Raw genomic sequence first — 27,820 nt, 5'->3', positions numbered from 1 at the left:
TCACTACAGAAGGATTCACATGTGAATAGCTGAAACCCTTCTCTGATATGTACATGGAACAGAAACCATCTACCCAGCAACTATTACGTAATAAGCAACATAAATTCCTATTGGCTGAAAAACAGAACAAGTTCGTTTTATCACTTGGGTACAGTTTCTGTGGCTCAAACTTGTGAATTGCAGACACTGAGAATCCTGCTGAAGCTGTGTCTTTCGCTACAAGAGTAACAAAATGTCTGCAAGGAATATTGTGTACCTGGGATGCGTATTGATGATAGGTGTGCTCTGTCTACACAGCATTGACGCCGTAAAACGTAAGTTAAAACATTAAATATAATTCATGTTGTTAAGACATTAGTGAATGCAAAAAATGATGTTTTACTAGAACTACATTACAGCATTTAAAGAGCGTTTTGAGTTGTGATTATATTTATTTGACATTTCAGTTCCTGTGCACATTTTTAGGGAAAATGCTGCTGAAAAACAACAAAAGGTTTTTTTTAATTTACAGAAATAACATTGGAATTGCAGCTTTTCTATATGTATTTATTCAACTAATTAATTTGAGTAGTGTTGGCTCCACAGTAAGTTACAAAGAACATAGAATGAGCAACAATGGTTTCTGTGTCTGAAAGAGCCTACAAGAGTCATATACAGGAATGGAACAATTTCAGTGGAAAGCACTGTCAGAATGTTTTTTGGGTAGGAAACTGGGTCACCTGAAGAAAACCTGGAGGAGCATTTACAAGGCTAGGCTGATCAAAAGCGACATTAAGTTCTTATACCTCTAAGGCTGCATTCATAGATAAATGTAAACATTTTTTAGTGTTTTCTCAGATGTTTTTATGTGCATTTTTGAGCTTTGGTGTTTTAAGCACCCACCAGCTTCCCAATGGAATATACTGAGCCAGCTCAGCTGGCACTCACTGGCATCCTAACAATAATAAGTCATCCCTGCTCTCAGCATTTGCCCCCTATAATGTCTTGGGGTGGGGTCACCCAATTGCTCCCCGGGTGACCCTGCCCCCATGTTTACTTAACGGTGGGGGGAAGCGGCTGATATTCCGCAATAGAGAAGTGACAGGATAAGATGTGTTTGGGGGGTGTTGGGTTTCTTTTGTGTGAGTTGTGGCCAGCTTTCATCTTGTTTGATGATGGATTTACATTGGGGCCATGTTTTGTTTATGTATTTATATCCACTTTCTGGGAGGTTTTACCCCCTTTATGACCAGGGCATTTTTATTATTCAGCGCTGTGATGAAAAATGAGATTTACAAAATACTCACCATGCCTCTTAACAAATACCTTGGGGCAGGGGCGGACTGACCATTTGGAAACTCAGACACTGCCCGAGGGCCCGGGGTCAGTAGGGGGCCCCATGAGATGCCCCTGGTACCTTTTTCATAGGCTTTTTTGAGCTTGGGCAAGGGCACAGGGGCCCCATGAGTTGTCAGTCCGCCCCTGCCTTGGGGTATCAACTTTCCAAAAAGGGGACTTTTGGAGGGCGTTTGTACTATCCTGGCATTTTAGAGCTTCCAAAACTGTGATAGATAGTCAGAAAATCAAGTGTGTGAGCTATGCCATTTAAAAGCCAAATGCTCATACAAGGCTAGGCTCCCAAAAAAGTCTCATACATGTTCTATCCTCATACTCCTGAGAAGTAGCAGAATGTGTTTTGGTATGTAATTCCACATATACCCATGACATGTGTGAGAAAAATCTCAGTAAAGTGACAACTCTGTAAAAAAAAATATTTTCCAAATACTTGTGGCAAAAAGCATAAGATCTTCCAAAGACTCAACATGCCTTTCAGAAAATATCTTGGGGTGTCTACTTTCCAAAAAGGGATCTTTTGGGGGGAGTTTGAACTGCCCTGGCATTTTAGGGCCTTCAAAAATGTGATAGTATTCAAGAAATCCATTGCATAATTAAGGTAGAACTATAGGCAAAACTTTTATTTTTTCATTTTGGATAGAGTAAGGGAGGGTTATAACCTCCATCAATGTATTTTTTGCCATTGTAGTCCCATTGGAGAGATTTGCCTTAACGTCCTGTCCCATAGCCAAAAGTGAAGTGAAAGATAATCACCGCAAATTATGGGAATTCTTTGGGGACCCCCAGGTCACCAGTACTAGTGTCCCCATTGGAAAATGTCCCCTCTATTTTTTTCTGGGAACAACCCAAACTTTGGGGGTTTTTTCGATAAAGGTAAACAGAACAGATAGAGAGAGTAAATCTTCCTAACAGGGGCACAGAACACAATAAAAGATAAATATGTGTTCTAATCCATCTCCACTGTTTACAAAACTAAAAAAAAGTGTTTCCTTTAGTTATATTTTAACACCATTTGAAAGCCTGAAGGTGGTCATTGAATATTGGGCCCCCCTACATTGCTAGGCTCTCAAAAGGTTTCTCACATGTGGTAACCCCATACTTGGGAGAAGTAGCAGAATGTGCTTTGGGGTGTAATTCTACATATACTCATGGCATGCATGAGAAATATCTCATAAAAGTGACAACTTTGTGAGAATTTTTTGTTTTGTCATTATCCAATAACTTGTGCCAAAAAAATAAAATCTAAAATGGATTCAACATGCCTCTCAGCAAATACCTTGGGGTGTCTACTCTCCAAAAAGGGGTCGTTTGGGGGTGGTTTTAACTGCCCTGGCATTTTAGGATCTCTAAAAACATTATGTGTATGGCCAACATTGGGAGATTCCACCGCACTCCTAATACTGATCATACACGTAATTTTTTTTTTTTTTTTGTTCAGCCTGTGGACTAAATGAAGAAAAAGAATGCAAGAGATTCCTCCATTCACATCGATCGATGTGGATGATGAAATCTCTTGCAGAAATATGTGAAAAAAGTATATGCCAAAGTATAGGAGCTACATCCCTGCTCACCACCCCAGACTCCTAATGCTGGGCATACATGAACTTAAAGAGGAACTCCAGTTAAAACTGTAGCTGCTGGCTTTAAAGAAACACACACTCACCTGTCCCAGGGTCCAGCGATGTGCTCACCTGAGCCATCCCCTCCCTCGGTCTTCTCTCTCCAGCGCTGGCACCTCAACTCTGGACACCCGGCTGTGACAGCTTGCGGCTTCCCAGGCGAGTGCCCATTGGATATGCACAAGCCATGCTGTGCATTGTGAATAGTCCTGCAGTCTTCCGGGACCTGCGACATGTCCCGGATGACTGTGGGGAGGGGGAGACTTCCACTCAGATCACCCCAGCGATCCGAGTGGAAGTGGAAGCAGCTGCCTGTCAAAAGAAGGAGAAGGCCTTAAAGCAGAATTTCCCCTTTTGGGTGGAGCTCCACTATAACAGATTCCTCCACTGACATTGATCTCTGCCAGAAAAAAAGTGAAAAAAGTATATGCAGAAGCATAGCAGCTACCGCCCGCTGACTACCGCATGCTCCTAATGCTGGGCATACACATTCTTTTTTTAAACTGCAGATGATAAAATCCCCCCTTCCACACTGCAAGTACTGACATATTTTCTCTGAAAGCAGCACCCTGCTGCTGTCAGAATACACAGATCAGTGCTGCAGCTGACTGGCGTTCCTACAAAGCAAACAGCAGTTAACAATAACACACAGTGACTCAATGTAACAGTAACTCAATAAAACAACAACTTTTAAAAAAAAAAATTATTACTAATTTTTTTTGTAGCTTAGCATTTCAGAGCAATAACCTTTCCAGTCTTTGATTTTAGGGTCTCCCAAAATGTGATAGTTTCCTGATTACCTAACATCTTTAGATACCCTTCTTGTGCAGAATTGTGAATATTGTCCTGTGCTGTACCCTAGACTAATAGTTCACTAAAGTGTGATAGTGATCGAAGCAGTTGGCCAGGACAGGAGGAACAAAAAAAACCAAAGATATCTTTTATGGGGTGACTGTTTTGTTGGAAGGACATCTGGAAAATGCCTTCTGGATACAAAAGTGCTGAGATGATCGCTTCCTGAAATTCTAGGAAGGATCCAGTTCTTCCAGTAGCTTTGTAAATAACAAATGCATTGTATAGAGCCAATTGAAATAAATACTGTATATAGACACTCTTTGTACCAGTGTCTAGCTCTGCAGGAGGCTACATACGGCTTCATCATTTGGTCGCTGAAGTCTACACCTCCCTTATTTAAATTAAAGTTGTGATCGTAGAGAGGATATTCAACTAAACCAGTCACCATGAGAATGTGGACCGTCATGTCTGGGTGAATGAAAGACAGAATGAATACATCGAGCTTGTCGCTCCAGTTCTTTATTCTCCATGCAGGCTTTCTCCCCCTTTCTAAGTGGGGTGTTAATGAGCCATTGGGGGAAGCCCATGCGATTAGTTTGCATGGTGCCACAGCAGCCAATTTTTTTAAGGATCAAACATCTAAAAAGTGGCATGCTTGCTTAAAAGTTGTCCATGTACAAATGGTACCCTATATGGAACAAGGGTGGTGACAAGTCCCACACTATCTTAACACTGTTCCCCATGTTTTCCTGGCTCTACTTGACTGTCTTTTCCCTCATAAATGCTAAAGCTGTATGTATAGCCTGTGGCCCTCTCACAAAGCTTATACATTTTGACTTCATACACTTGCTGGGGAGATATTGCTCCATTGCAAGCCTGCCAGTAAAATGTTCAAGGGACACATCTATGCAGCTGTTTTGTTGGGTCTGATACACATCTGCAGATTTCTTGGACAGGTTATATTTTAGGGGCCAAATTTTGTGGAGCTGATCATAGTCAGGGTCACCCCAAGGACAACAGAGTGTATTATTATGGAAAGCATAAAATGCATTATTGTTTTTTCCTTGCCATTGTAGTACCAGTCATGGGCATATGAGAATTCGTGTCTGGGGACCAATGTGACTGCAATTCATTTTTTTTTCTAATGTCAATGTTAAGGCTTAACCCAAAAAAGTTTTACATTAAGGAACAATGATAGGTTTCCATTCAAATGGCATGGCAAGAGGGTAAAGATTGAATTCGTGTTAGATGTACTGCAGGGCATAAACATTACTTTGGTGCCCAATCAAATTATAGAGGTCTTCTAAAAAGAAGCTAAAAAGTCAAGGGGTGTAGTTAAGCTGGCTGTTTCCACAAGGCTGGGCTGTTAATGGGGGGATAACAGGTGCTGTTGAATCTGTGGGCAGCCATTAGGGTTTGCAAGCACTCCTGAAAGGCTACTATGGGATCTGTGGACCTGTGCTCAGTATCTTGGTGGCTGTGGTTGCATTACGCTACGAGTGATAGCCACATCACCAGCTTGTACTGCACTGCTGGCACTCATCACTTCACCATGGGCTACTGCAGTGTTGGTGTCTAAGAGGTCAGGATGTACTATGTCACTGGTGCTTGCCAGATCACCAAAAAGTAGTGCAGCAGTAATGCTTGCACCCTGCTGCATAGGAGCATAATGACCTATTTCTAGCACATCAGCAACATGGGGTTGGGTACTCCTGATTTTAGCAGGGACCTCTTCACTATCGTCCAAGCTAGCTGTCAGGGTGCCACTGATTTCTACAGTTTCATATTCTAAACTTGACACTGACAGTGAAGGCCTCCCATTCGTTCTAATGTGTCATGCTCAGAATCATGTAGGCCTCTTCACTAATGTACTTTATTTTGCACGTTTTGGGCACTAACTTTACAGGTACCTAGTGGAAAAAAAGACTCCTGGCTGGCAATCATGGACTTTTTTGTGCGCTAGAAATAAAATGAACTGCTAGTGCTAGCAGAGATCAGGCCTGATACTAGTAATGGTGGTGATCAGCGACTTGTATGACTGTGAAAGTGTGGTGGGTAATCTGGTGCTAGCTGACACTGGCTGGGAGGGACACTAATACAGTGATCAGTGATAATGCTGTACACTGTCACTGTACTAATGACACTGGCTGTGTGACAGGGAAATTAATAGGTTAAATTTGCCTAACAAGTGTAGTGTATACAAGTGTATATGTGCTGCTTGTACTCACACAGAACCCTATGTGAAAACAATTCCTTCCTATATAGATATAATGAAAAAAATTAGTGTAACTACGAAGGGTCAAGAATTACCTGGATAACCAGATAAAAATAGAAAACAGAGGAGAAAAAAAAGCCTGAGAAAATAAAACTAATGCAGCTACCACATCTAAGGATTGGTAAGCTGCTATATTATATTTTTAGGGGAGTTAGATACACTTTAACGGCTTTCCCGCCACCCTATAGCAGAAATACTGCTGCAGGGCTGCGCTAAATCACGTACAGCATAGTATACGTGATTTTGCATCTCCGGGTAGGATTAACCACACCACCATTGGCGGCCTCAGCTGTTGGTCACTGGGTCCATGCCGGTGATTCCCCTCTGCCTCCCAGCGATCCCTGAAGGGAGAGAGACCTGTATGTAATCAATACAGATCTCTCCCTTCTCCCCTCCTACATACTGCTTTGTATTGCTCTGCATAGCAGAGCAATACAAAGCAATGTGCTGACACAGTAAAACACACAGCACACTGTTAACCCTTTGATCTCCCCAGATGTTAACCCCTTCCTACCCAGTGCCATTAGTACAGAGTCAGTGCTTTTTATTAGCACTGATCACTGTATTGGTGTTACTGGGGATGTCAGTGACACCAAGTCAGTTCCCCCCCAGCGTCAGAATGTCCGCAGCAGTCCCGCTAAAAATCGCTGATCGCCGCCATTACTAGCATAATAAAAAAAAATTTCAGTATATGTACCGCCATTTGCAGATGCTATAACTTTCACATAAACCAATTAGTTTACACATATTGGGATTTTTTTTTAGCAAAGACATGGAGCAGAATACATTTTGGCCTATATTTATGATGAAATTTGATTTTTAAAATTTTTTTTACTGGACATGTTTAACCACCTCCCGTCCGGGCACTGTATATAAACGGCCAGACAGTGGCAGTGCAGGGTAGGGTGGCCATTTATAAACAGCCTCCAAGCCCCGATTGTGCGCGCTCCCTGGGAACGTGCAGCACCGTGATCTGGTGCCCGCTGTGGAACACAGTGGAACACCGATTGTCGTACGGGATCTCTCTGCGAGGTCCCGATCATGTGATCACTGATTGGCTAATCAGTGATCACATGCAGAGTAGTAAGTAAGATTTCACTTTTGACATCATTGCTTACTACGTGTTAAATCTGTGAATGATCAACAGCCTTGTACCATGTGACAAGCTGTTACCAATCACAGCTCACACGGTAGTTCTCAATGGCTGCAAGAATGCAGCCAGAGAGAAGGAGAAATTATTGCTTTTACAGCCTTTATGGTTGTAAAAGCAATCAGTGTAAAAAAAAAAAAATCATTATCACCCCCCCACAAGTAGTACAGTGTCACTGCTAGGGTGACAGTATGTATAAAAAAAACATAAATAATAATATAAAAAAATAAAATAAAAGTGTAAAAAAAAATGTTTAAAAATTATAATTTTTGGTTATAAACTAATTTGGGTTATTTTTTTTTTTTTTTTTACTAAAAAGATAACAGAATAAATTTTGGCTAAGATTTATGATGAAATATTATTTATTTGCAAAATTTTATAAGAAAAACACTTTTTTTCAAAATATTTGGACTTTTTAATTTACATAGCAAAAAAAAATCCCAGTGGTGAATAAATACCACCAAAAGAAAGCTTTATCTGTCTCAAAAAAATGCTAAAAAATTCATATGGGTACAGTGTTGCATGACCGTGCAATTGTCATTCAAAGTGTGATAGAGCTAAAAGCTGAAAATTGGCCTGGACAGGAAGGGGGTAAAAGTGTCCGGACTGGAAGTGGTTAATAGCAAAATGTCAAAAATATTGATTTTTCTAAAAAATGTTGGTCTTTTTTTGTTTATAGTGCAAAAAAATTAAAAACGCAGAGAATCAAATACCACCAAATGAAGGTTCTATTTGTGGGAAACAAAGGACATACATTTCATTTGGGTGCGGCGTTGCATGACCGCGCAATTGTCAGTTAAAGTAATGCAGTGCCACATCGCAAAAATGGCCTGGTCAGGAAGGGGGGTAAATCCTCTGGAGGGCAAGGGGTTAAGCACTTTAAAAGATTACAGGTTGACTTTAACTGCTGCAGTGGTCAAATATATCCATGTAATTAATGATGTGATGTTTGTCTTCCACAGATGAGAATGTTCTGACGCAGTCAAACTTTTACCAGGCACAGGATCCGATAGGAGAGTACATGTTTCAGTTTGACAAGGATGAGATCTTCTATGTAGACATGGATAAAAAGCAGACCATGTGGAGGCTCCCACAATTTGGTGAAGTGGCCAGCTTTGAGGCAGCTGGGGCTCTGCAGAATATTGCTGTGCTGAAATTTAATCTTGATATTTATAAGAAACGGTCAAACTTCTCAGAAGCAAAAAATGGTAAAAAAAAAAAACATTTTCTATGTATGAAATGCACTGTACACTTGTATTAGCTAGGAACATGTGAGTGACTTTCATTTTTATTGACCCAGCTTTAAATGTCACGCTATTATACTACTACTTGACATTTAGGGCCAGGGGCGGACTGACCATTTGGAAACTCAGGCACTGCCCGAGGACCCGGGGTCAGTAGGGGGCCCCATGAGATGCCCCTGGTACCTTTTTCATAGGCTTTTTTGAGTTTGGGCAAGGACACAGGGGCCCCATGATCCCCTATTGCCCGGGGGCCCCATGAGTTGTCAGTCCGCCCCTGTTTAGGGCTCATGTACACTGCAGCTGATAAACTGACATTCAGTTGCTGTTCAGCGTTTTTTTCAGCAGCCCCTGAACTCTCCCTAATGTTTTCCTATGTGTCCATGTACACATCGTCGTTTACAGGCAGTTGAGTTTACAGTCGTTTTTTTGAACGCACCAAACTTGCGTTCAGGAGTAGATTTTACCGGCGTTTCAAACGCCAAACGCTTGTAAACGCGGTTAACCGCGTTTGTAAGCGTTTGCGTTTGTAAGCGTTTTTTTAACTGTTCCATATCCATATGCTGCCCAGAGCCTTTTTTCATCATCAGAAATGCATGCAAAGCATTTTCCATGTATTCAAATGGACCCGGTACACCAGCGCAGTCAGTTCCAGGTTTTGCGTGAAGAAAAAATGGTAGAACGTGCCGCATTACGCTCGTGATGGGATCCATAGTGAACACAACCAGAAAAGACAGGTCATCTCAACACATACTGCTCTGTCTGCTTCTGCTCTCTCTATTTCTCACAATAGGACTGCGTGCACAGGGATTTGCAAAACACTTGTAAATCCCTGTGTGGGTAAATATGGCCCTGACATGGGGCACAGATTCATATGCCCCATGTGAAAGGGGCTTAATACTGACACTCACAAAACCAAATCAAGCCCCGATTTTGTTAATCTTTATATACACTATATTGTCAAAAGTATTGGGACACCTGCTTTTACAAACACATGAACTGCAATGGCCTCCCAGTCTCAGTCTGTAAGGTTCAATATGGAGTTGGCCCACCCTTTGCAGCTATAACAGCTTCAACTCTTCTGGGAAGGCCATCCACAAGGTTTAGGAGTGTCTATGGGAAGGTTTGACCATTCTTCCAGAAGCACATTTGTTAGGTCAGGCACTGATGTCGGGGGAGGAGGCCTGGCTCACAGTCTCCGCTTTAATGCATCCCAAAGGTGTTCTATGGAGTTGAGGTCATGACTCTGTGCAGGCCAGTCAACTTCCTCCACCCCAAACTCGCTCCTCCATCGGATTGCCAGACAGAGAAGCGTGATTCATCACTCCAGAGAATACGTCTCCACTGCTCTAGGGTCCAGTGGCGGCATGCTTTACACCACGACATCCGACGCTTTGCATTGCATTTGGTGATGTAAGGCTTGGATGCAGCTGCTCGGCCATGGAAATCCATTCCATGAAGCTCTCTATGCACTGTTGTTATGCTAATCTGAAGGCCACACCAAGTTTGGAGGTCTTTAGCTATTGGCTCTGCAAACAGTTGGCGACTTCTGCGCACTGTGTGGTTCAGCATGTGCTGACCCTGCTCTGTCATTTTATGTGGCCTACCACTTGGTGGCTAAGTTGCTATGATAAAATTAACTGTGAGAAAAGTGCAGCTTTTAAAATACACTGCTCAAAATAATTAAAGGAACACTTTGAAAACACATCAGATCTCAATGGGGAAAAATCTCCTGCTGGATCTCAATACTGATATGGACGGGGTAATGTGTTAGGAATGTAAGGACGCCCCATCGTTTGGTGGAAATTGAAATTATCTACTTACAGAGGACTGAATTCAAAGACACCCCAAAAATCAAAGTGAAAAAATGATGCAGCAGACTACTCCATTTTGCTGAAATTTCATTGCAGCAACTCAGAATGGTACTCAGTAGTTTGCATGGGCCCCCACGTGCTTGTATGCAAGCCTGACAATGTCGGGGCATGCTCCTAATGAGATGATTAATGATGTCCTGGGGGATTTCCTCCCAGATCTGGATCAGGGTATTACTGAGTTCCTGGACATTCTGAGGTGCAACCTGTCGGCGTCGGATTGACCAAAACATGATATTCCAGAGGTATTCTATTGGATTTAGGTCAGGCAAGTGTGGGGGCCGTTCAATGGTATCAATTCCTTCATCTTCCAGGAAGTGCCTGCATACTCTCCCCACATGAGGCAGGGAATTGTTGTGCACCAGGAGGAACCCAGGACCCACTGCAACAGCGTAGGATCTGACAATGGGCCCAAGGATTTCATCCAGATACCTAATGGCAGTCAGAGTGCCATTGTCTAGCCCAGGGGTGGGCAAACTTTTTGACTTGAGGGCCGCAATGGGTTCATATATTGGACCTGGGGGCCGGACCAAGAGTAGATGAATGATGTGTATGTGTCATCCATAGTAAGTATAGTAATATTCCCCCATAGTAAGCATAGTAATTAATCCCCCATATAGTAATTCATCCCCCATAGTAATTAATCCCCCATATAGTAATTCATCCCCCATAGTAATTCATCCCCCATAGTAATTCATCCCCCATAGTAATTCATCCCCCATATAGTAATTCATCCCCCATAGTAATTCATCCCCCATAGTAATTCATCCCCCATAGTAATTAATCCCCCATATAGTAATTCATCCCCCATAGTAATTCATCCCCCCTATAGTAATTCATTCCCCATATTAATTCATCCCCTATATTAATTCATCCCTCATATAGTATTTCATCCCCCATAGTACTATTCCCCCCAAGTAGTAAGCCAAGTCCCCCCTGTGTCAATTCACTTACCTTTGCTCCGCGCGTTCCTCTCGCCATGTTCCCGCGCCGTTCCGGTCTTCAGGGCGGACTGTGAGAGGAGCCTAGCTCCCCTCACGTTCGTCACGCTGCCCCGCCTACACACATCCTGAGAGCCATCCTGACAGTATCACGCTCCACGGGCCGGATTAAAAGGTCCGCCGGGCCGTATACGGCCCGCGGGCCGTAGTTTGCCCATTGCTGGTCTAGCCTGTAGAGGTCTGTGTGTCCCTCCATGGATATGCCTCCCCAGACAATCACTGACCCATGCTGAACGATGTTACAGGCAGCAGAACGTTCTCCACGGCTTCTCCATACCCTTTCACGTCTGTCACATGTGCTCCGGGTGAACCTGCTCTCATCTGTGAAAAGCACAGGGTGCCAGTGGCAGACCTGCCAATTCTGGTGTTCAATGCCAATGCAAATGCCAATCGAGCTCTATGGTGCCGGGCATTGAGCACAAGGCCCAATAGTGGATGTCGGGTCCTCAGGTCACCCTCATGAAGTCTGTTTCTGATTGTTTGGTTAGAGACATTCACACCAGTGGCCTGCTGGAGGTCATTTTGTAGGTCTCTTGCAGTGTTCATCCTGTTCCTTCTTGCTCAAAGGAGAAGATACCGGTCCTACTGAAGGGTTAAGGACCTTATTTTCCACTGTCTGGCTCTCCTAGAGTAACTGCAACAGTCTTGAGACTGTGCTGGGAGACACAGCAAACCTTCTGGCAATGGCACATATTGATGTACCATCCTGGAGGAGTTGGACTGCCTGTGCAACCTCTGTAGGGTCCAGGTATTGCCTCATGCTACCAGTAGTGACACTGACCCTAGCCAAATGCAAAACTCTTGAAAAACAGTTAGAAAAGATGAGTAGGGAAAAAAATGTCAGAGGCCTCCACCTGTAAAACCATTCCTGTTTTGTGGGTCATCTCGTTGTTGCCCATCTAGTGCACCTGTTGTTAATTTCATGAACACCAAAGCAGCTGAAACTGATTACCAACCCCCTCTGCTACTTAAATGACCAGATCGATATCCCAGGAGTTGACTTGATGCTATACTCTGATTAAAAAGTGTTTAATTTTGTTGAGCAGTGTATGTGAGCAAGTGTCATAACATAAGCACATACAAAGAGTCCATCCATTAAAGAGACTCTGGTAATAACAGTTCATCTAGTGATAAACACTCTTCAGTGAATATCAAATTCTCCACCAATAAGTCCTCAATGAGTCCCAACACCACTCAAATGCACTCACCAGAGAGTTTGCTGCACATATTATAGGCAGCAAATTGAGCTCAACCACATCCTTCCCAGTAGATTTAATTCTTTGGAAGAACTCCTTAAAGGGAATGGCTCTTTGGAGATGGCAACCACTAGAGTAACCCCTCCATGGAAGTGGTAAATAGATGGCAAGACTAGAAGAAGGGGGACAAATGCTCCCCAAAAGTAAAATAGCATATATAGTGTAGTAGGTTGTATATAAAAAGATTGAATAAAGTGGACCTAATTAAAACTATACAGTCATGGCCGAAATTGTTGGCACCCTTGATATTTCTCCAGGAAATCATGTATTTCTCACGAAACGTATTGCATTAACACATGTTTTGCTATACACATGTTTATTCCCTTTGTGTGTATTGGGACAAAACAAAAAAAGGGAGGAAAGAAAGCAAATTCGACATAATGTCACACAAACCTCCAAAAATGGGCTGGACAAAAGTATTGGCACCCTTTCACAACTGCGGATAAATAAGAATGTTACAAGCATGTGATGCTCCTGTAAACTCACCTGGGGCAAGTAACAGGTGTGGGCAATATAGAAATCACACCTGAAAGCAGATAAAAAGGAGAGACGTTCACTTAACCTTTGCATTGTGTGTCTGTCTGTGCCACACTAAGCATGGACAACAGAAAGAGGAGACGAGAACTGTCTGAGGACCTGAGAACCAAAATTGTGGCAAAATATCAACAATCTCAAGGTTACAAGTCCATCTCCAGAGAACTAGATTTGCCTTTGTCCACAGTGCGCAACATTATCAAGAAGTTTGCAACCCATGGCACTGTAGCTAATCTCCCTGGTCGTGGACGGATGAGGAAAATTGATGAAAGATTGCAACGCAGAATAGTCCGGATGGTGGATAAGCAGCCCCAAACATGTTCCAAAGACATTCAAGCTGTCCTGCAGGCTCAGGGAGCATCAGTGTCAGCGCGAACTATCCGTCGACATTTAAATGAAATGAAACGCTATGGCAGGAGACCCAGGAGGACCCCACTGCTGACACAGAGACATAAAAAAGCAAGACTACAGTTTGCCAAAATGTACTTGAGTAAGCCAAAAGCCTTCTGGGAAAACGTCTTGTGGACAGATGAGACCAAGATAGAGCTTTTCGGTAAAGCACATCATTCTACTGTTTACCGAAAACGGAATGAGGCCTACAAAGAACAAAACACAGTACCTACGGTAAAATATGGTGGAGGTTCAATGATGTTTTGGGGTTGTTTTGCTGCCTCTGGCACTGGGTGCCTTGACTGTGTGCAAGGCATCATGAAATCTGAGGATTACCAAAGGATTTTGGGTCGCACTGTAGGGCCCAGTGTCAGAAAGCTGGGTTTGCGTCCAAGATCCTGGGTCTTCCAGCAGGACAATGACCCCAAACATACGTCAAAAAGCACTCAGAAATGGATGGCAAAGAAGCGCTGGAGAGTTCTGAAGTGGCCAGCAATGAGCCCAGATCTAAATCCCATTGAACACCTGTGGAGAGATCTTAAAATTGCTGTTGGGAAAAGGTGTCCTTCCAATAAGAGAGACCTGGAGCTGTTTGCAAAGGAAGAGTGGTCCAAAATTCCGGGTGAGAGGTGTCAGAAGCTTATTGATGGTTATAGGAAGCGACTGATTTCAGTTATGTTTTCCAAAGGGTGTGCAACCAAATATTAAGTTAAGGGTGCCAATACTTTTGTCCAGCCCATTTTTGGGGTTTTGTGTGACATTATGTCATATTTGCTTTTCTGCCTCTGTTTTATATTTGTTCCAATACATACAAAGGGAATAAACATGTGTATAGCAAAACATGTGTTAATGCAATACCTTTTTTGTGTGAAATACTTGATTTTCAGGAAAAATATCAAGGGTGCCAACAATTTCGGCCATGACTGTATATGAATCTACACATATTGTACCACCACTAGTCCAATGCACTCACCAGAACAAATGGCTGTACATCATATGAACAACAAACAGGTACAATATCAGTCACCAGATCTCCACATCAAACACTCTTAAGGAGAAAACATTTTGGTGAAGCACCAGCCAGAGTTGATGTCACATATGAGCTTCCAAATAATCAGTAGGACTGTATGGAACAAATGCAGAGCCAAAACAGAGGTATATAGTGTAGTATTTATTTATATATTAAAAGCAGACAGGATAAAACAAACAAACAGTATCCACAACTATAGCCACCACATGCAGACATGTGTTTTCGATGATTTCAACTCTACCCAACGCGTTTCACTCTGTAGCTAGATGCTCTAGAGCAGGGGTGGGCAAACTTTTTGACTCGAGGGCCGCAATGGGTTCATATATTGGACCCGGGGGCTGGACCAAGAGTAGATGAATGATGTGTATGTGTCATCCATAGTAAGTATAGTAATATTCCCCCATAGTAAGCATAGTAATTCATCCCCCATATAGTAATTCATCCCCCATATAGTAATTCATCCCCCATAGTAATTCATCCCCCATAGTAATTCATCCCCCATAGTAATTCATCCCCCATATAGTAATTCATCCCCCCTATAGTAATTCATCCCCCATAGTAATTCATCCCCCCTATAGTAATTCATCCCCCATAGTAATTCATCCCCCATATAGTAATTCATCCCCCATATAGTAATTCATCCAGCCTATAGTAATTCATCCCCCATATAGTAATTCATCCCCCATATAGTAATTCATCCCCCCTATAGTAATTCATCCCCCATAGTAATTCATCCCCCCTATAGTAATTCATCCCCCATAGTAATTCATCCCCCATAGTAATTCATCCCCCATATAGTAATTCATCCCCCATATAGTAATTCATCCCCCCTATAGTAATTCATCCCCCATATAGTAATTCATCCCCCCTATAGTAATTCATCCCCCATATAGTAATTCATCCCCCATAGTAATTCATCCCCCATATAGTAATTCATCCCCCATATAGTAATTCATCCCCCATAGTAATTCATCCCCCATAGTAATTCATCCCCCATATAGTAATTCATCCCCCATAGTAATTCATCCCCCATATAGTAATTCATCCCCCATAGTAATTCATCCCCCATATAGTAATTCATCCCCCATAGTAATTCATCCCCCATAGTAATTCATCCCCCATATAGTAATTCATCCCCCATAGTAATTCATCCCCCATATAGTAATTCATCCCCCATAGTAATTCATCCCCCATATAGTAATTCATCCCCCATAGTAATTCATCCCCCATAGTAATTCATCCCCCATAGTAATTCATCCCCCATATAGTAATTCATCCCCCATAGTAATTCATCCCCCATATAGTAATTCATCCCCCCTATAGTAATTCATCCCCCATAGTAATTCATCCCCCCTATAGTAATTCATCCCCATAGTAATTCATCCCCCATATAGTAATTCATCCCCCATATAGTATTGCTCTAGAGCAGGGGTGGGCAAACTTTTTGACTCGAGGGCCGCAATGGGTTCATATATTGGACCCGGGGGCTGGACCAAGAGTAGATGAATGATGTGTATGTGTCATCCATAGTAAGTATAGTAATATTCCCCCATAGTAAGCATAGTAATTCATCCCCCATATAGTAATTCATCCCCCATATAGTAATTCATCCCCCATAGTAATTCATCCCCCATAGTAATTCATCCCCCATAGTAATTCATCCCCCATATAGTAATTCATCCCCCCTATAGTAATTCATCCCCCCTATAGTAATTCATCCCCCATAGTAATTCATCCCCCATAGTAATTCATCCCCCATATAGTAATTCATCCCCCATATAGTAATTCATCCCCCCTATAGTAATTCATCCCCCATATAGTAATTCATCCCCCCTATAGTAATTCATCCCCCATATAGTAATTCATCCCCCATAGTAATTCATCCCCCATATAGTAATTCATCCCCCATATAGTAATTCATCCCCCATAGTAATTCATCCCCCATAGTAATTCATCCCCCATATAGTAATTCATCCCCCATAGTAATTCATCCCCCATATAGTAATTCATCCCCCATAGTAATTCATCCCCCATATAGTAATTCATCCCCCATAGTAATTCATCCCCCATAGTAATTCATCCCCCATATAGTAATTCATCCCCCATAGTAATTCATCCCCCATATAGTAATTCATCCCCCATAATAATTCATCCCCCATATAGTAATTCATCCCCCATATAGTAATTCATCCCCCATAGTAATTCATCCCCCATAGTAATTCATCCCCCATATAGTAATTCATCCCCCATAGTAATTCATCCCCCATATAGTAATTCATCCCCCCTATAGTAATTCATCCCCCATAGTAATTCATCCCCCCTATAGTAATTCATCCCCATAGTAATTCATCCCCCATATAGTAATTCATCCCCCATATAGTAATTCATCCAGCCTATAGTAATTCATCCCCCATATAGTAATTCATCCCCCATATAGTAATTCACCCCCCCTATAGTAATTCATCCCCCATAGTAATTCATCCCCCTATAGTAATTCATCCCCCATAGTAATTCATCCCCCATATAGTAATTCATCCCCCCTATAGTAATTCATCCCCCATATAGTAATTCATCCCCCCTATAGTAATTCATCCCCCATATAGTAATTCATCCCCCATAGTAATTCATCCCCCATATAGTAATTCATCCCCCATATAGTAATTCATCCCCCATAGTAATTCATCCCCCATATAGTAATTCATCCCCCATAGTAATTCATCCCCCATATAGTAATTCATCCCCCATAGTAATTCATCCCCCATATAGTAATTCATCCCCCATAGTAATTCATCCCCCATATAGTAATTCATCCCCCATAGTAATTCATCCCCCATATAGTAATTCATCCCCCATATAGTAATTCATCCCCCATAGTAATTCATCCCCCATAGTAATTCATCCCCCATATAGTAATTCATCCCCCATAGTAATTCATCCCCCATATAGTAATTCATCCCCCATAGTAATTCATCCCCCATATAGTAATTCATCCCCCATAGTAATTCATCCCCCATATAGTAATTCATCCCCCATAGTAATTCATCCCCCATAGTAATTCATCCCCCATATAGTAATTCATCCCCCATAGTAATTCATCCCCCATATAGTAATTCATCCCCCCTATAGTAATTCATCCCCCATAGTAATTCATCCCCCCTATAGTAATTCATCCCCATAGTGATTCATCCCCCATATAGTAATTCATCCCCCATAGTAATTCATCCCCCCTATAGTAATTCATCCCCATAGTAATTCATCCCCCATATAGTAATTCATTCCCCATAGTAATTCATCCCCCATATAGTAATTCATCCCCCATAGTAATTCATCCCCCATATAGTAATTCATCCCCCATAGTAATTCATCCCCCATATAGTAATTCATCCCCCATATAGTAATTCATCCCCCATATAGTAATTAATCCCCCATATAGTAATTCATCCCCCATATAGTAATTCATCCCCCATAGTAATTCATCCCCCATAGTAATTCATCCCCCATATAGTAATTCATCCCCCATAGTAATTCATCCCCCATATAGTAATTCATCCCCCATATAGTAATTCATTCCCCATATTAATTCATCCCCCATATTAAGTCCCCAAGTCCCCCCTGTGTCAATTCACTTACCTTTGCTCCGCGCGTTCCTCTCGCCGTGTCCCGTGCCATTCCGGTGTAGCATGAAAATCTGTCTCCTATGAGGATCTTTCCCCCTCGACGTATCTGCGCATGTGCCAGTTTCAGGCATTAGCAGCCGATCGGCGATCTCCGGCACATGCGCAGATACGTCGAGGGGGACAGATCCTCATAGGAGACAGATTTTCATGCTACACCGGGCGGACTTCAGGGCGGACTGTGAGAGGAGCCTAGCGGGAGCCTAGCTCCGCGGGCCGGATTAAAAGGTCCGCCGGGCCGTATACGGCCCGCGGGCCGTAGTTTGCCCATTGCTGCTCTAGAGCATGGGTATCAAACTGGCGGCCCTCCAGCTGTTGCCAAACTACAAGTCCCATGAGGCATTGCAAGATTGACAGTTACAAGCATGACTACCAAAGGCAGAGGTATGATGGGACTTGTAGTTTCGCAACAGCTGGAGGGCCACTAGTTTGGCATCCCTGCTCTAGAGCATGAAATGCATTGGATGGAGTTAGAGTGCTGATGTCGAATTTAAGTGGCGACGGGACTCACTGAGGACTTTTTGATGGAGAATTTGATGAAGACTGATGTTTCACTGAAGAGTGTTTATCACTAGATGAACTATGTAACTATGCATATAACTGTTCATCATCTGTCACCAATGCTAATCCATAATATTCTGTTCTTCCTGGCAGTTGCTCCTGAACTTCATGTATTCCCTGAAAACCCTGTGATTGTGGGTGAGCCTAATATACTGATCTGTATGGGTACTAAGTTCTTTCCCCCAGTGATCAAGATGAGCTGGCAGAAGGACAATCACCTTGTGACAGAAGGAGTGTCAGAGACAGACTTCTACCCCGCACCTGATGGATCATTCAGCAAGTTCTTGTACTTAACTACCATCCCACGGGAGGGAGAAGTGTACACCTGTTCTGTGGAACACGCTGGACAGAGCACCAACCCCACCAACAAGTTCTGGTGTAAGTAATAGTTTCTCAGTAAAACCAGATTTGTCATTTAACCACTTGCAGTCCGGGGCCATTTTAAAATTTTTCCACTGGGCACCACAGTGGCTAAATGGTTAGCATTTCCACCTGGCAGTACTAGGGTTGTTGGTTCAAATCCCAACCACGGTACCACCTGCCTGGAGTTTGCATGTTCTCCCTGTGCCTGCATGGGTTTCCTCCAGGTACTCCGGTTTCCTCCCACACTCCAAAGACATGCTGGTAGGTTAATTGGATCCTGTCTAAATTGGCCCTAGTATGTGTATGTATGAATGTAAGTTAGGGACCTTAGATTGTACGCCCCTTGAGGGGTGAATGTACTATATATATGTAAAGCGCTGTGTAAATGGACGGCACTATATATAAGTACCTGAAATGTTAAAATCAGCATTTTTTTAAACATATATTACTCGAAACCCCCAATTATTTGTTTTTAATATTTTTAAAGCAGAGGTCTTATATGCATAGCTCCCAACAGTCCCTGATTTTGAGGGACTGTCCCTGGTTTGGAACAAGGTCCCTCTGTCCTTCCTTCCTCCTCATTTGTCCCTCATTTTGGTTTGATCTATAGAGTGGCATATAAAATGCACTATTTATGTATCACAAAGTGTTTTACAGTGCTAAACCTTTCAGACAGTTTCTAAATTGCTGCCTTTGTAAATGTTAATGTCAAAAGCCAATAAAAAGGAATACTAGTGGTAAAAAAAAAGCACTTATTGGTTTAACCAAAAAATGTTTTTTTGTACAATTTTCCTTTAAAGGGGGTGTGGCAGGGTGTGTGTCTTATGCTTACATACTTTAGCTCAGTGTTTCTCAACCTTTTTGCAGTCAAGGCACCCTTTAAAATTATGGACAGTCCCGAGGCACCCTTTAAAATTATGAACAGTCTTGAGGCACCCCATTCTAAAATGTGAAAAACTATTCTAATAGTTTTATATAACGCAGCAACATCCACACATGTAGGACACCCAACAGAGGTGATTTATTCTTCCAAAGCAAATACACTTTTGCACACTGGTACTGACTAGTATGCCAGTGTTTCTCTTCTCCCTCAGTTTTTCTCCATCTGAGCTAATGTGACCCCAGCACTGATGGAGAGGGGCAGGGGAGGGGCAAACTAGGATGCTGTGCAGATGACAAACGTCCTCCTTATCAACTGATGATGCCATTGGTTGTCAGGATGCTGGTGACTAGAGGGTTGTAATGGTGCACCAAGAAAACCTGTGGCTTTGTGTAACTAAAAGACAGGCTTGTTCCACCTGCTGACTTGTATACAAGTTTTGGGCAATTTTTGGACATTTTTCCAAGGCACCCCTGAAGAAGTGTCAAGGCACCCTGGTTGAGAAAGGCTGCTTTAGCTAATAGGTTTCCTTTGTTCCCATCTCAGAAAGTATGAATATGAAGTTTTTGTGTCACATATCATTTGCACAGCCATTTATCAAACACAAATTTTCAGGAAAAAATACACTAAAATATATTTTAGTACACACAAACACAATATAATACCCACTTTTTTGTAAAATATAAAATATGAGGTTCTGTCAAGTAAATAGATACCAAACATGTCAAGTCTCGAAATTGTTTGCCTCTGCAAAATGGTGACAAACTACAGTACCTAAAATTAGGCAATGGCATAACAACTTCCTGCCCGTAGGACACACCCATATGTCCTCAGGTTGAAGTGGTTATACCCGAAACATGGCTAAAGCTGCAGTCATGACTCAGGTATCAATGTTTATTCCGATGATATTGAATAATGTAAACACAATCCGAGCAGCTGTAGAACCGCTCAGGGCATGGGGCAGAAGGTGGTTCCTTCTTCTCGCTGCCTTCTGCCAAACAGGAGAGCCCAGGACTGAATGGGATTCTTGATTTCTGATGTAATGGGGAGTGGGGTGCTGTGGACATCTAGTCTTACAGATACAACCGGCCCTTTGATGGCAGCCATAATACTGATATGGCCCACGATGAAATGGAGTTTGACACCCCTGTTCTACAGGATTTGATAAACATAAATTGATTTTGATTTGTGTATCTTTATGATCAATATTTTAGAATAATTAATTTAAAACTTTTAAAACCTGTTTGTTGTGTTCCCTTTTGACAGATCCAGATGTATCCAAGCCAGTTTCTGAGACCTATCAGAATGTGATCTGCGGTCTGGGTCTGTTTTACGGAATGTGTGGTGTCATTGCTGCAATTGTGCTGATCTGTAAAGGAATGAAGAATGCCAATGAAGGAAGACGGAACTAACTGCAGGTATTTTACATATGTTTTTTTGTTTTTTTTCTAAAAAGTTTGTAAAGGCTCAAGGTTTTTACCTTCAAGGATTCTATGCATGAAGGTAAAAAACCTTCTGTATGCAGCAGTGTCCCCAGCCCCCGACTTACCTGAGTCCCATCGAGATCCAGCGATGTACACAACAGCCTCGGTTATCCCAGGTCTCTGCCTCTTCATTGGCTGAGACAGCAAGCCATTGGCTCCCATTGTTGTCAATCACAGCCAGTTAGCCAATGAGGATAAAGAGGGGGCGGGGCCAAACCATGGCTCCGTGTGTGAATGGACACACAGAGCAACGGGTGTTCCCATAGCAAGCTGCTTGCTATGGGGGCACATCGACAGAAAGGAGGGGAGGCTGCGGGGGACCCGAGAAGAGGAGGATCCAGGCTGCTCTGTGCAAAACTACTGCACACTGCAGGTAAGTATAGATATGTTTGTTATTTTACAAAAAAAAGAAAATTAACCTTTAGTATCACTTTAATTCTTTATTTAAAAGGATTGTTCACCTTTCCCAAAAAACTGCTTATGCAGATCATGAGTGCCTGTAGATAAAAATACACTGTGTGTCACTGACTAAAGTTGAATAATGCTCTTACTACATGTGTAGGCCATTTATGGATATCATGAAGCCTGACTAGAATACTCCCAGGCAGGGGCGTCCCTAGGCAGGTGCAGGGGGGTGCGTGCTGCACTGGGTGACACCTTTTGCACAGGGAGACACCGGACCCGCTTCACCAGGGGCGGACTGACCGTGGGCCCAGGGTCACTACAGGGCCCCATGAGAGGCTCAGTCCATCCCTGTATGTGCCGCTGCTGAAATAAGGAAGCATTGAGGGGATGGACAGTGAGGCAGGCACTTCGGACACCTCAGCAGAGGGGCGGGTCCACATCCCTGCCACGGGTGCTGAAGTCGGAGAGTTGGAGGGGCGGGCAGAGTATGCAGCAGGTCAGTGTGTAATCCCTGGACCCTGGTGACAGCACTGCAGCTTCATGTAGTAGGTAGGGGAGAGAGAGGGGGGGGGGAGAGAAAGAGGGCAGAGAGAGAGGGAGGAGAGAAAGAGAGCGGGGGGGGGAGAAAGAGAGCAGAGAGAGAGGGGGGGGAGAAAGAGGGCAGAGAGAGATAGAGAGGGGGGGAGAAAGAGGGCAGAGAGAGATAGAGAGGGGGGGGGGAGAAAGAGGGCAGAGAGGAGGGAGAAAGAGGGCAGAGAGGAGAGGGAGAGAGAGAGGGGGTGTCACCAAGTGTTCCGGCACCGGGTGACACCAACCTTAGGTACGCCCCTGCTCCTAGGACACTGCTGTTCACCTAGGGCCTAGGGCCTAGTCATTACTGTTCACCTCCACCATCACAGGAGTGAGCTCTCAAATGTTGTGCTTGGATCTACTTGAATCTGCTGCATTAGGGGACAGAAAGCACATGTGAGGGGGTCTGAATCAGAGAAAAAGCTCACTCCTGTGATGGTGGGGGTGAGCAGTAATGACTAGGCCCCACATAGCAATGTTCTGGAAGTACTTAGCAATATCCTAGGAGTACTCCAGCCAGGCTTCATGTGGTACATAAATGGCCTACACCTATAGCAAGGACATTTATAAACTTTAGTCAGAGACACACGGTTTGTTTTTATCCCCTTACCTGCATAGGCAGTTCTTTGGTGAAGCTGAACTATCTGTATAAGAAAGGTAATGGAAAATGGAGTAATGAAAACACCAGCTAGAGTCAACTGTTGAGTGTATTGGTCTTTCAGAGGCAAAGGACATAAATTCTTGACCATCAGCTTCTCAGTGATCTGTTGCGAGCCTGAGCCAGCCGCTCCATCCACAGCCCAGCGCTCCAGTGAGCATGGGGGTGGGGGCAGGGGCATATTCTAAGCAAGGCAAACAAGGCATTTGCCTAGGGCAGAATTTTTCAGGGGGACAGCACCGCCCCCCTGGAAGAGGGGATGGAAGAAAGGACACATGTGGCTTGGGAACTAGGTGGGAGAGGCTGTGGGCTGCTTGAATCTCCTTCCTGGGGATGTCCAGAGCTGTGAAGGTGAGTGTCTTTCTATCTCTCGCTGGGAGGGGAGTGGCCGGTGTATGGGGGCGACAGTAGCGGAAGGCTCTCTCGGGTGGGGGGACAGGGGTGTTGTTGATCAATGTCAGGCTCTCTCCATGGGGGGAGGGGGGATGTTGTGTTGCCTAGGACTGCACAGAACCTAAATACACCACTGGGTGGGGGTGGCAGAGCAGAGAGCGGTGACTGACAGTCACCACTCTCTGATCACAGCGGCGGTGGGAACGATCAGTGGTCATGAGCCGGCAGGGTACAGATGCAGCATCAGATCAATGCTGTATCCACCTCGGTGTGTATAATTTGTGGGGGAAAAAACACACTTCTTTCTTAAATACAAATTTACAACTTCAAACTTTACTATGACTTTTGTCATAGTTTAATTACCTTTACTATGTTAAAACTAGCAAAAAAATGGAAATATGAAGAGGAGGCAGGTAAGATTAAGATCTATTTTTATGACACACTAGATAAATGACATTCATTTTTATTTTCTTTCTTTTGCAGGTTTTGTCATCAATCTTTGAGCTTCTGAGCTGTTTTCATATTTGTAGTTTTTCAAAATGCTAAATGAAATTTTGGATGAAGAAAAAAAACCTTCTAGGAGATCATCTGATACTGAGCAGTCAGCATACTGCATCTTCTCTCTATTCAAAGCTTTCAGTACCATAACCTTAATCCCATGCTTTAAGAGAACTGAAATACTTGTATAAAAATGTTACTGTCAGCACTTCTAAATTACAGCTTTTGTGATTTCCCCTTTGAAAATAAAAGAGAAGAAAATAGAAAAGTTGATTGGTGCAAATTGTATTCCACAATATATTGAAAAAAATGATTTCATAAAATGGTGGGTAAAAACATGATTGTTAAATATTGAGGCTGATTAACCCACATAGAAGTTTTCAGCAGTACACAGTGAGGCTGATTTATTAACCACTTGCTCTCCAGAGGATTTACCCCCCTTCCTGACCAGGCCATTTTTTGCGATACGGCGCTGCGTTACTTTAACTGACAATTGTATGATCATGCAACACTGCACCCAAATCAAATTTATACCTTTTTTTCCCCCACAAATTGAGCTTTCTTTTGGTGGTATTTGTTTGCCTCTGCTTTTTTAATTTTTATAAACAAAAAAAGGCCAACAATTTTGAAAAAAAAAACAATATTTTTGTCTTTTTCTATTAAAAATGTCCAATAAAAGAATTTAAAAAATCACATTTTGTCATGAATTTAGGCCAAAATGTATTCTGCTTCATGTCTTTGCTAAAAAAATCCCAATACATGTAAATGAATTGGTTTATGTGAAAGCTATAGCTTTTACAAATGGCGGTATATATACTGGATTTTTTTTTTTAATACTAGTAATGGTGGCGATCAGCGACTTATAGTTGGACTGCGGCAGGCATTCTGACACTGGGGGGGAACTGACTAAATGCCACTGACATCCCAATGACACTAATACAGTGATCAGTGCTAATAAAAAGCACCGACACTGTACTAATGACCAGGGGTGTATTTACCAGAAGGCAAACAAGGTACTTGCCTAGGGCGACATTTTTAAGGGGGGCAGCACCCCCCCCCCCAGAAGAAGGGAAATGGAGAAGGAACACGCGAGCCATGGGAACCAGGTGGGATCTGACTCTCATTCCCAGGGATGTCCAGAGCTGTGAAGATAGGTGTCTTTCTCTTTATTGCCAGGGGGGGGGGGTTTAGTGGAAGGTTCTCCTGAGTGGGGGAGAGGGGTGTTGTTTGTCAATGTCAGGTTCTCTCCGCGAGAGAAGGAGGGGGTGTTGGTTCGTGTCCGTGGGGGCAGATGATCTTTGTGTTGCCTAGGGCAGCACAAAACCTAAATAAACCACTGCTAATGACACTGGACAGAAGGGGGTTAACATCTGGGATGATCAAAGGGTTAACTGTGTACTGTTTTACTAGGGAAACATTGCTCAATACAAAACAGCATGTAGGTGCTGACAGGGGCAAGATTTGTGTTGTTTACACACAGACTTCTCCCCTGTCAGTGTTCCTCAGCGATTGCACGGGGCCGGCAGGGAAACACTGGGTGGGACCCGGTGATCAACAGCTGTAGCTGCAAATGGCGGTGTGGGTAGGGCAGTGCACATGCAATTGTTTGATAACATATAAATCCCTTTATATTGTGTTTTTGTGCATTAAAATTCTAAAAAGTGTATTTTTTCCCAAAAAATTGCATTTGAAATATCGCTGCGCAAATACTGTGTGACATAAAAAATTTCAACACCCACAATTTTATTCTCTTTTTATTAAAAATGTTTGGGGGTTCAAAGTAAGTTTGTAGCAAAAAAACAGTTTTTTTCCAGAAAATAAAGAGTGTCAGAAAAGACTTGGTCTTCAAGTGTTTAGAAAAGAGGGTGATGTGTGGCAGAAGTTTCTAATGTTGGCCCTGAAATGCCAGGACAGTAGAAGCACCCACCCCAAAAGCCCCCTTTTTGGAAAGGAGACACTCCAAGGTATTTGCTAAGATGCCTGATGAGTATTTTACAGATCTCAGTTGTTGGCACAAGTTTTTGGAAAACAAAGAAAGAAAACGAAAATGTATTTTTTCTTTTCTTTTATTCTGTTTCAAAATCCTGTGACAAAAATGATATCTGTAAAATACTCACTGTGCCTTTTATCAAAATCCTTTGGGTTTCTACATTTCAAAAAGGGGTCATTTGGGGGGGAAGGGTACTATCCTGGCGTTTTAGGGCCTCTGAAACTATGATAGGTAGTGCGGAAGTGAAGTGAGGAAATATGCCCTTTGAAAGCCTGAAGGTGGTCATTGGATTTTGGGGGCATGTATTTGGCTAGGCTGCCAAAAAGTCTCTCACATGTGGTACCCCCATACTCGGGAGATGTATGTGTTTTGGGTTGTTATTCCACATATACCCATGGCATGCATGAGCAATATATAATTTAACTGACAACTTTGTGTAAAATAAACATTTTTTTTGTCATTTTCCAAAAATTTGTGGCAAAAAAAACTCACCATGCCTCACAGCAAATTCAATGGGGTATCTATTTTTCAAAAAAGGGTCATTTGGGGGGTTTGTACTGCCCTGGCATTTTATCACCTCAAGAAATGTGATGGGCAGTCAGAAAGTAAAAGCTGCATAAATTCCAATATATATACCATAGTTTGTAGACGCTATAACTTGCACACAAACCAATTAATATATATGTATTGGGATTTTTTTTTATCGAAAACATGTAGCAGAATACATGGTGGCCTAAATTTATGACTAACTTTGAGTTTACTATATATTTTTTATAACTGAATGTAAAAAATATTGTTTTGTTTTTTTCATTTTCGGTCTTTTTTTTGTTTATATCATAAAAAATAAAAAAAACCTTTGGTAATCACATACCACAAAAACAAGGCTCTATTTGTGTGAAAAAGGGATATAAATTTTGTTTGAGTACAGCATTGCATGACCGTGCAATTACCAGTTGAAATGGCACAGTGCAAAAAATGGCCTGGTTAAAGAGGGAGAATCTTCCAGATTGCAGGTGGTTAAAGTATATCTAAACTTAAAGAGAGACTTCAGTTCTCTTTAGTTTTGGCTCTCCCCCCCCCTCTGGCCAGTACACCGATGTGCCTCAGAGCTCTGCTTAGCATTCAGGTCCTTTCAGAGCCCTGCAAAACATCTATGCACGTGTGGGTGGATTGCCTGCACATGCACAGACCACCTGAGCTTTAAACTCCCATTCTAGTCCAGCCTTTGTGACTGCGCAGGAATCCCTGTACAGGGCTCTGGTAGGATCCAAAGCATGTGCAGAATTCAGGGGGGCAAATGTCTTTCCTGCCTAAGTGAGAAATTCAGAAGTGCTGCAAAACTCTGTGAATAAGAAAAAAAATAAAATAAAAATAGTAGTTAAATAAGTGAGCAGAAAGTGGCAGAAGGCAGGGGAAAATGAATGTTAATTTAGGGTGAAGGTCTGCTTTAAGAACAAAAATGTAATAAAGGCCAGCTTTCCAGTCCCTAGATATGGTGTTTGCATTGGTTTTTTTCTCTTTCATGCTTTGCATCGTTAATTTTCATCTGGTGATCCTGCAAGTATCACAATTTCTGTCCAAGAGTTTCAGTGCTCACTCACTGTACTATATCTACAGAGAAGCTGCGTTGTCACCCTAGGACAGGAAGTATATTAGGAGTACAGAACACCCCTTTTCTTCTCAGCATAACATAGGGAAAGGTGTTCTTTAGTCTACAGAGACGGAGGCAGAGCTGATAACTGTGCAGAAAGCAGTTAAAAGTTCTTGGATTTCCAGCAACAGATCTTATAAAACACTTTCAATGGTATATTTGCAGGGGGTAGTTATGTTCTTCTGGGGCTACGGTA

General features: G+C 42.7%; 1 protein-coding gene across 1 annotated transcript; it reads left to right on the top strand.

The window, feature by feature from the left end:
• Nucleotides 1–153: 153 nt before the first annotated feature.
• On the top strand, nucleotides 154–27,462 carry LOC149430646 (H-2 class II histocompatibility antigen, A-Q alpha chain-like). The gene is made up of 5 exons (XM_089666148.1): nucleotides 154–314; nucleotides 8,137–8,382; nucleotides 18,826–19,110; nucleotides 21,242–21,393; nucleotides 23,969–27,462. The coding sequence occupies exons 1-4, from the start codon at nucleotides 233–235 to the stop codon at nucleotides 21,385–21,387; spliced, it is 759 nt and encodes a 252-aa protein (XP_089522274.1). The 5' UTR covers nucleotides 154–232; the 3' UTR covers nucleotides 21,388–21,393; nucleotides 23,969–27,462.
• Nucleotides 27,463–27,820: the final 358 nt, after the last annotated feature.

Source organism: Staurois parvus, unplaced genomic scaffold (assembly GCF_062004578.1).
Source record: "Staurois parvus isolate SC_StPar_1 unplaced genomic scaffold, SC_StPar_1.0 ptg002562l, whole genome shotgun sequence".
NCBI lineage: Eukaryota > Metazoa > Chordata > Amphibia > Anura > Ranidae > Staurois > Staurois parvus.
The sequence above is the reverse complement of the archived record's forward strand: the minus strand, read 5'-3'. Positions and strand labels throughout refer to the sequence as shown.

Excerpts from the sequence above, each read along its gene's own strand:
- LOC149430646 (XM_089666148.1), top strand. The coding sequence starts at position 233 with ATGTCTGCAAGGAATATTGTGTACCTGGGATGCGTATTGATGATAGGT. Across the intron at positions 315-8,136 it reads CAGCATTGACGCCGTAAAAC|ATGAGAATGTTCTGACGCAG; the intron begins GTAAGTTAAAAC and ends TGTCTTCCACAG. Across the intron at positions 19,111-21,241 it reads CCCCACCAACAAGTTCTGGT|ATCCAGATGTATCCAAGCCA; the intron begins GTAAGTAATAGT and ends CCCTTTTGACAG.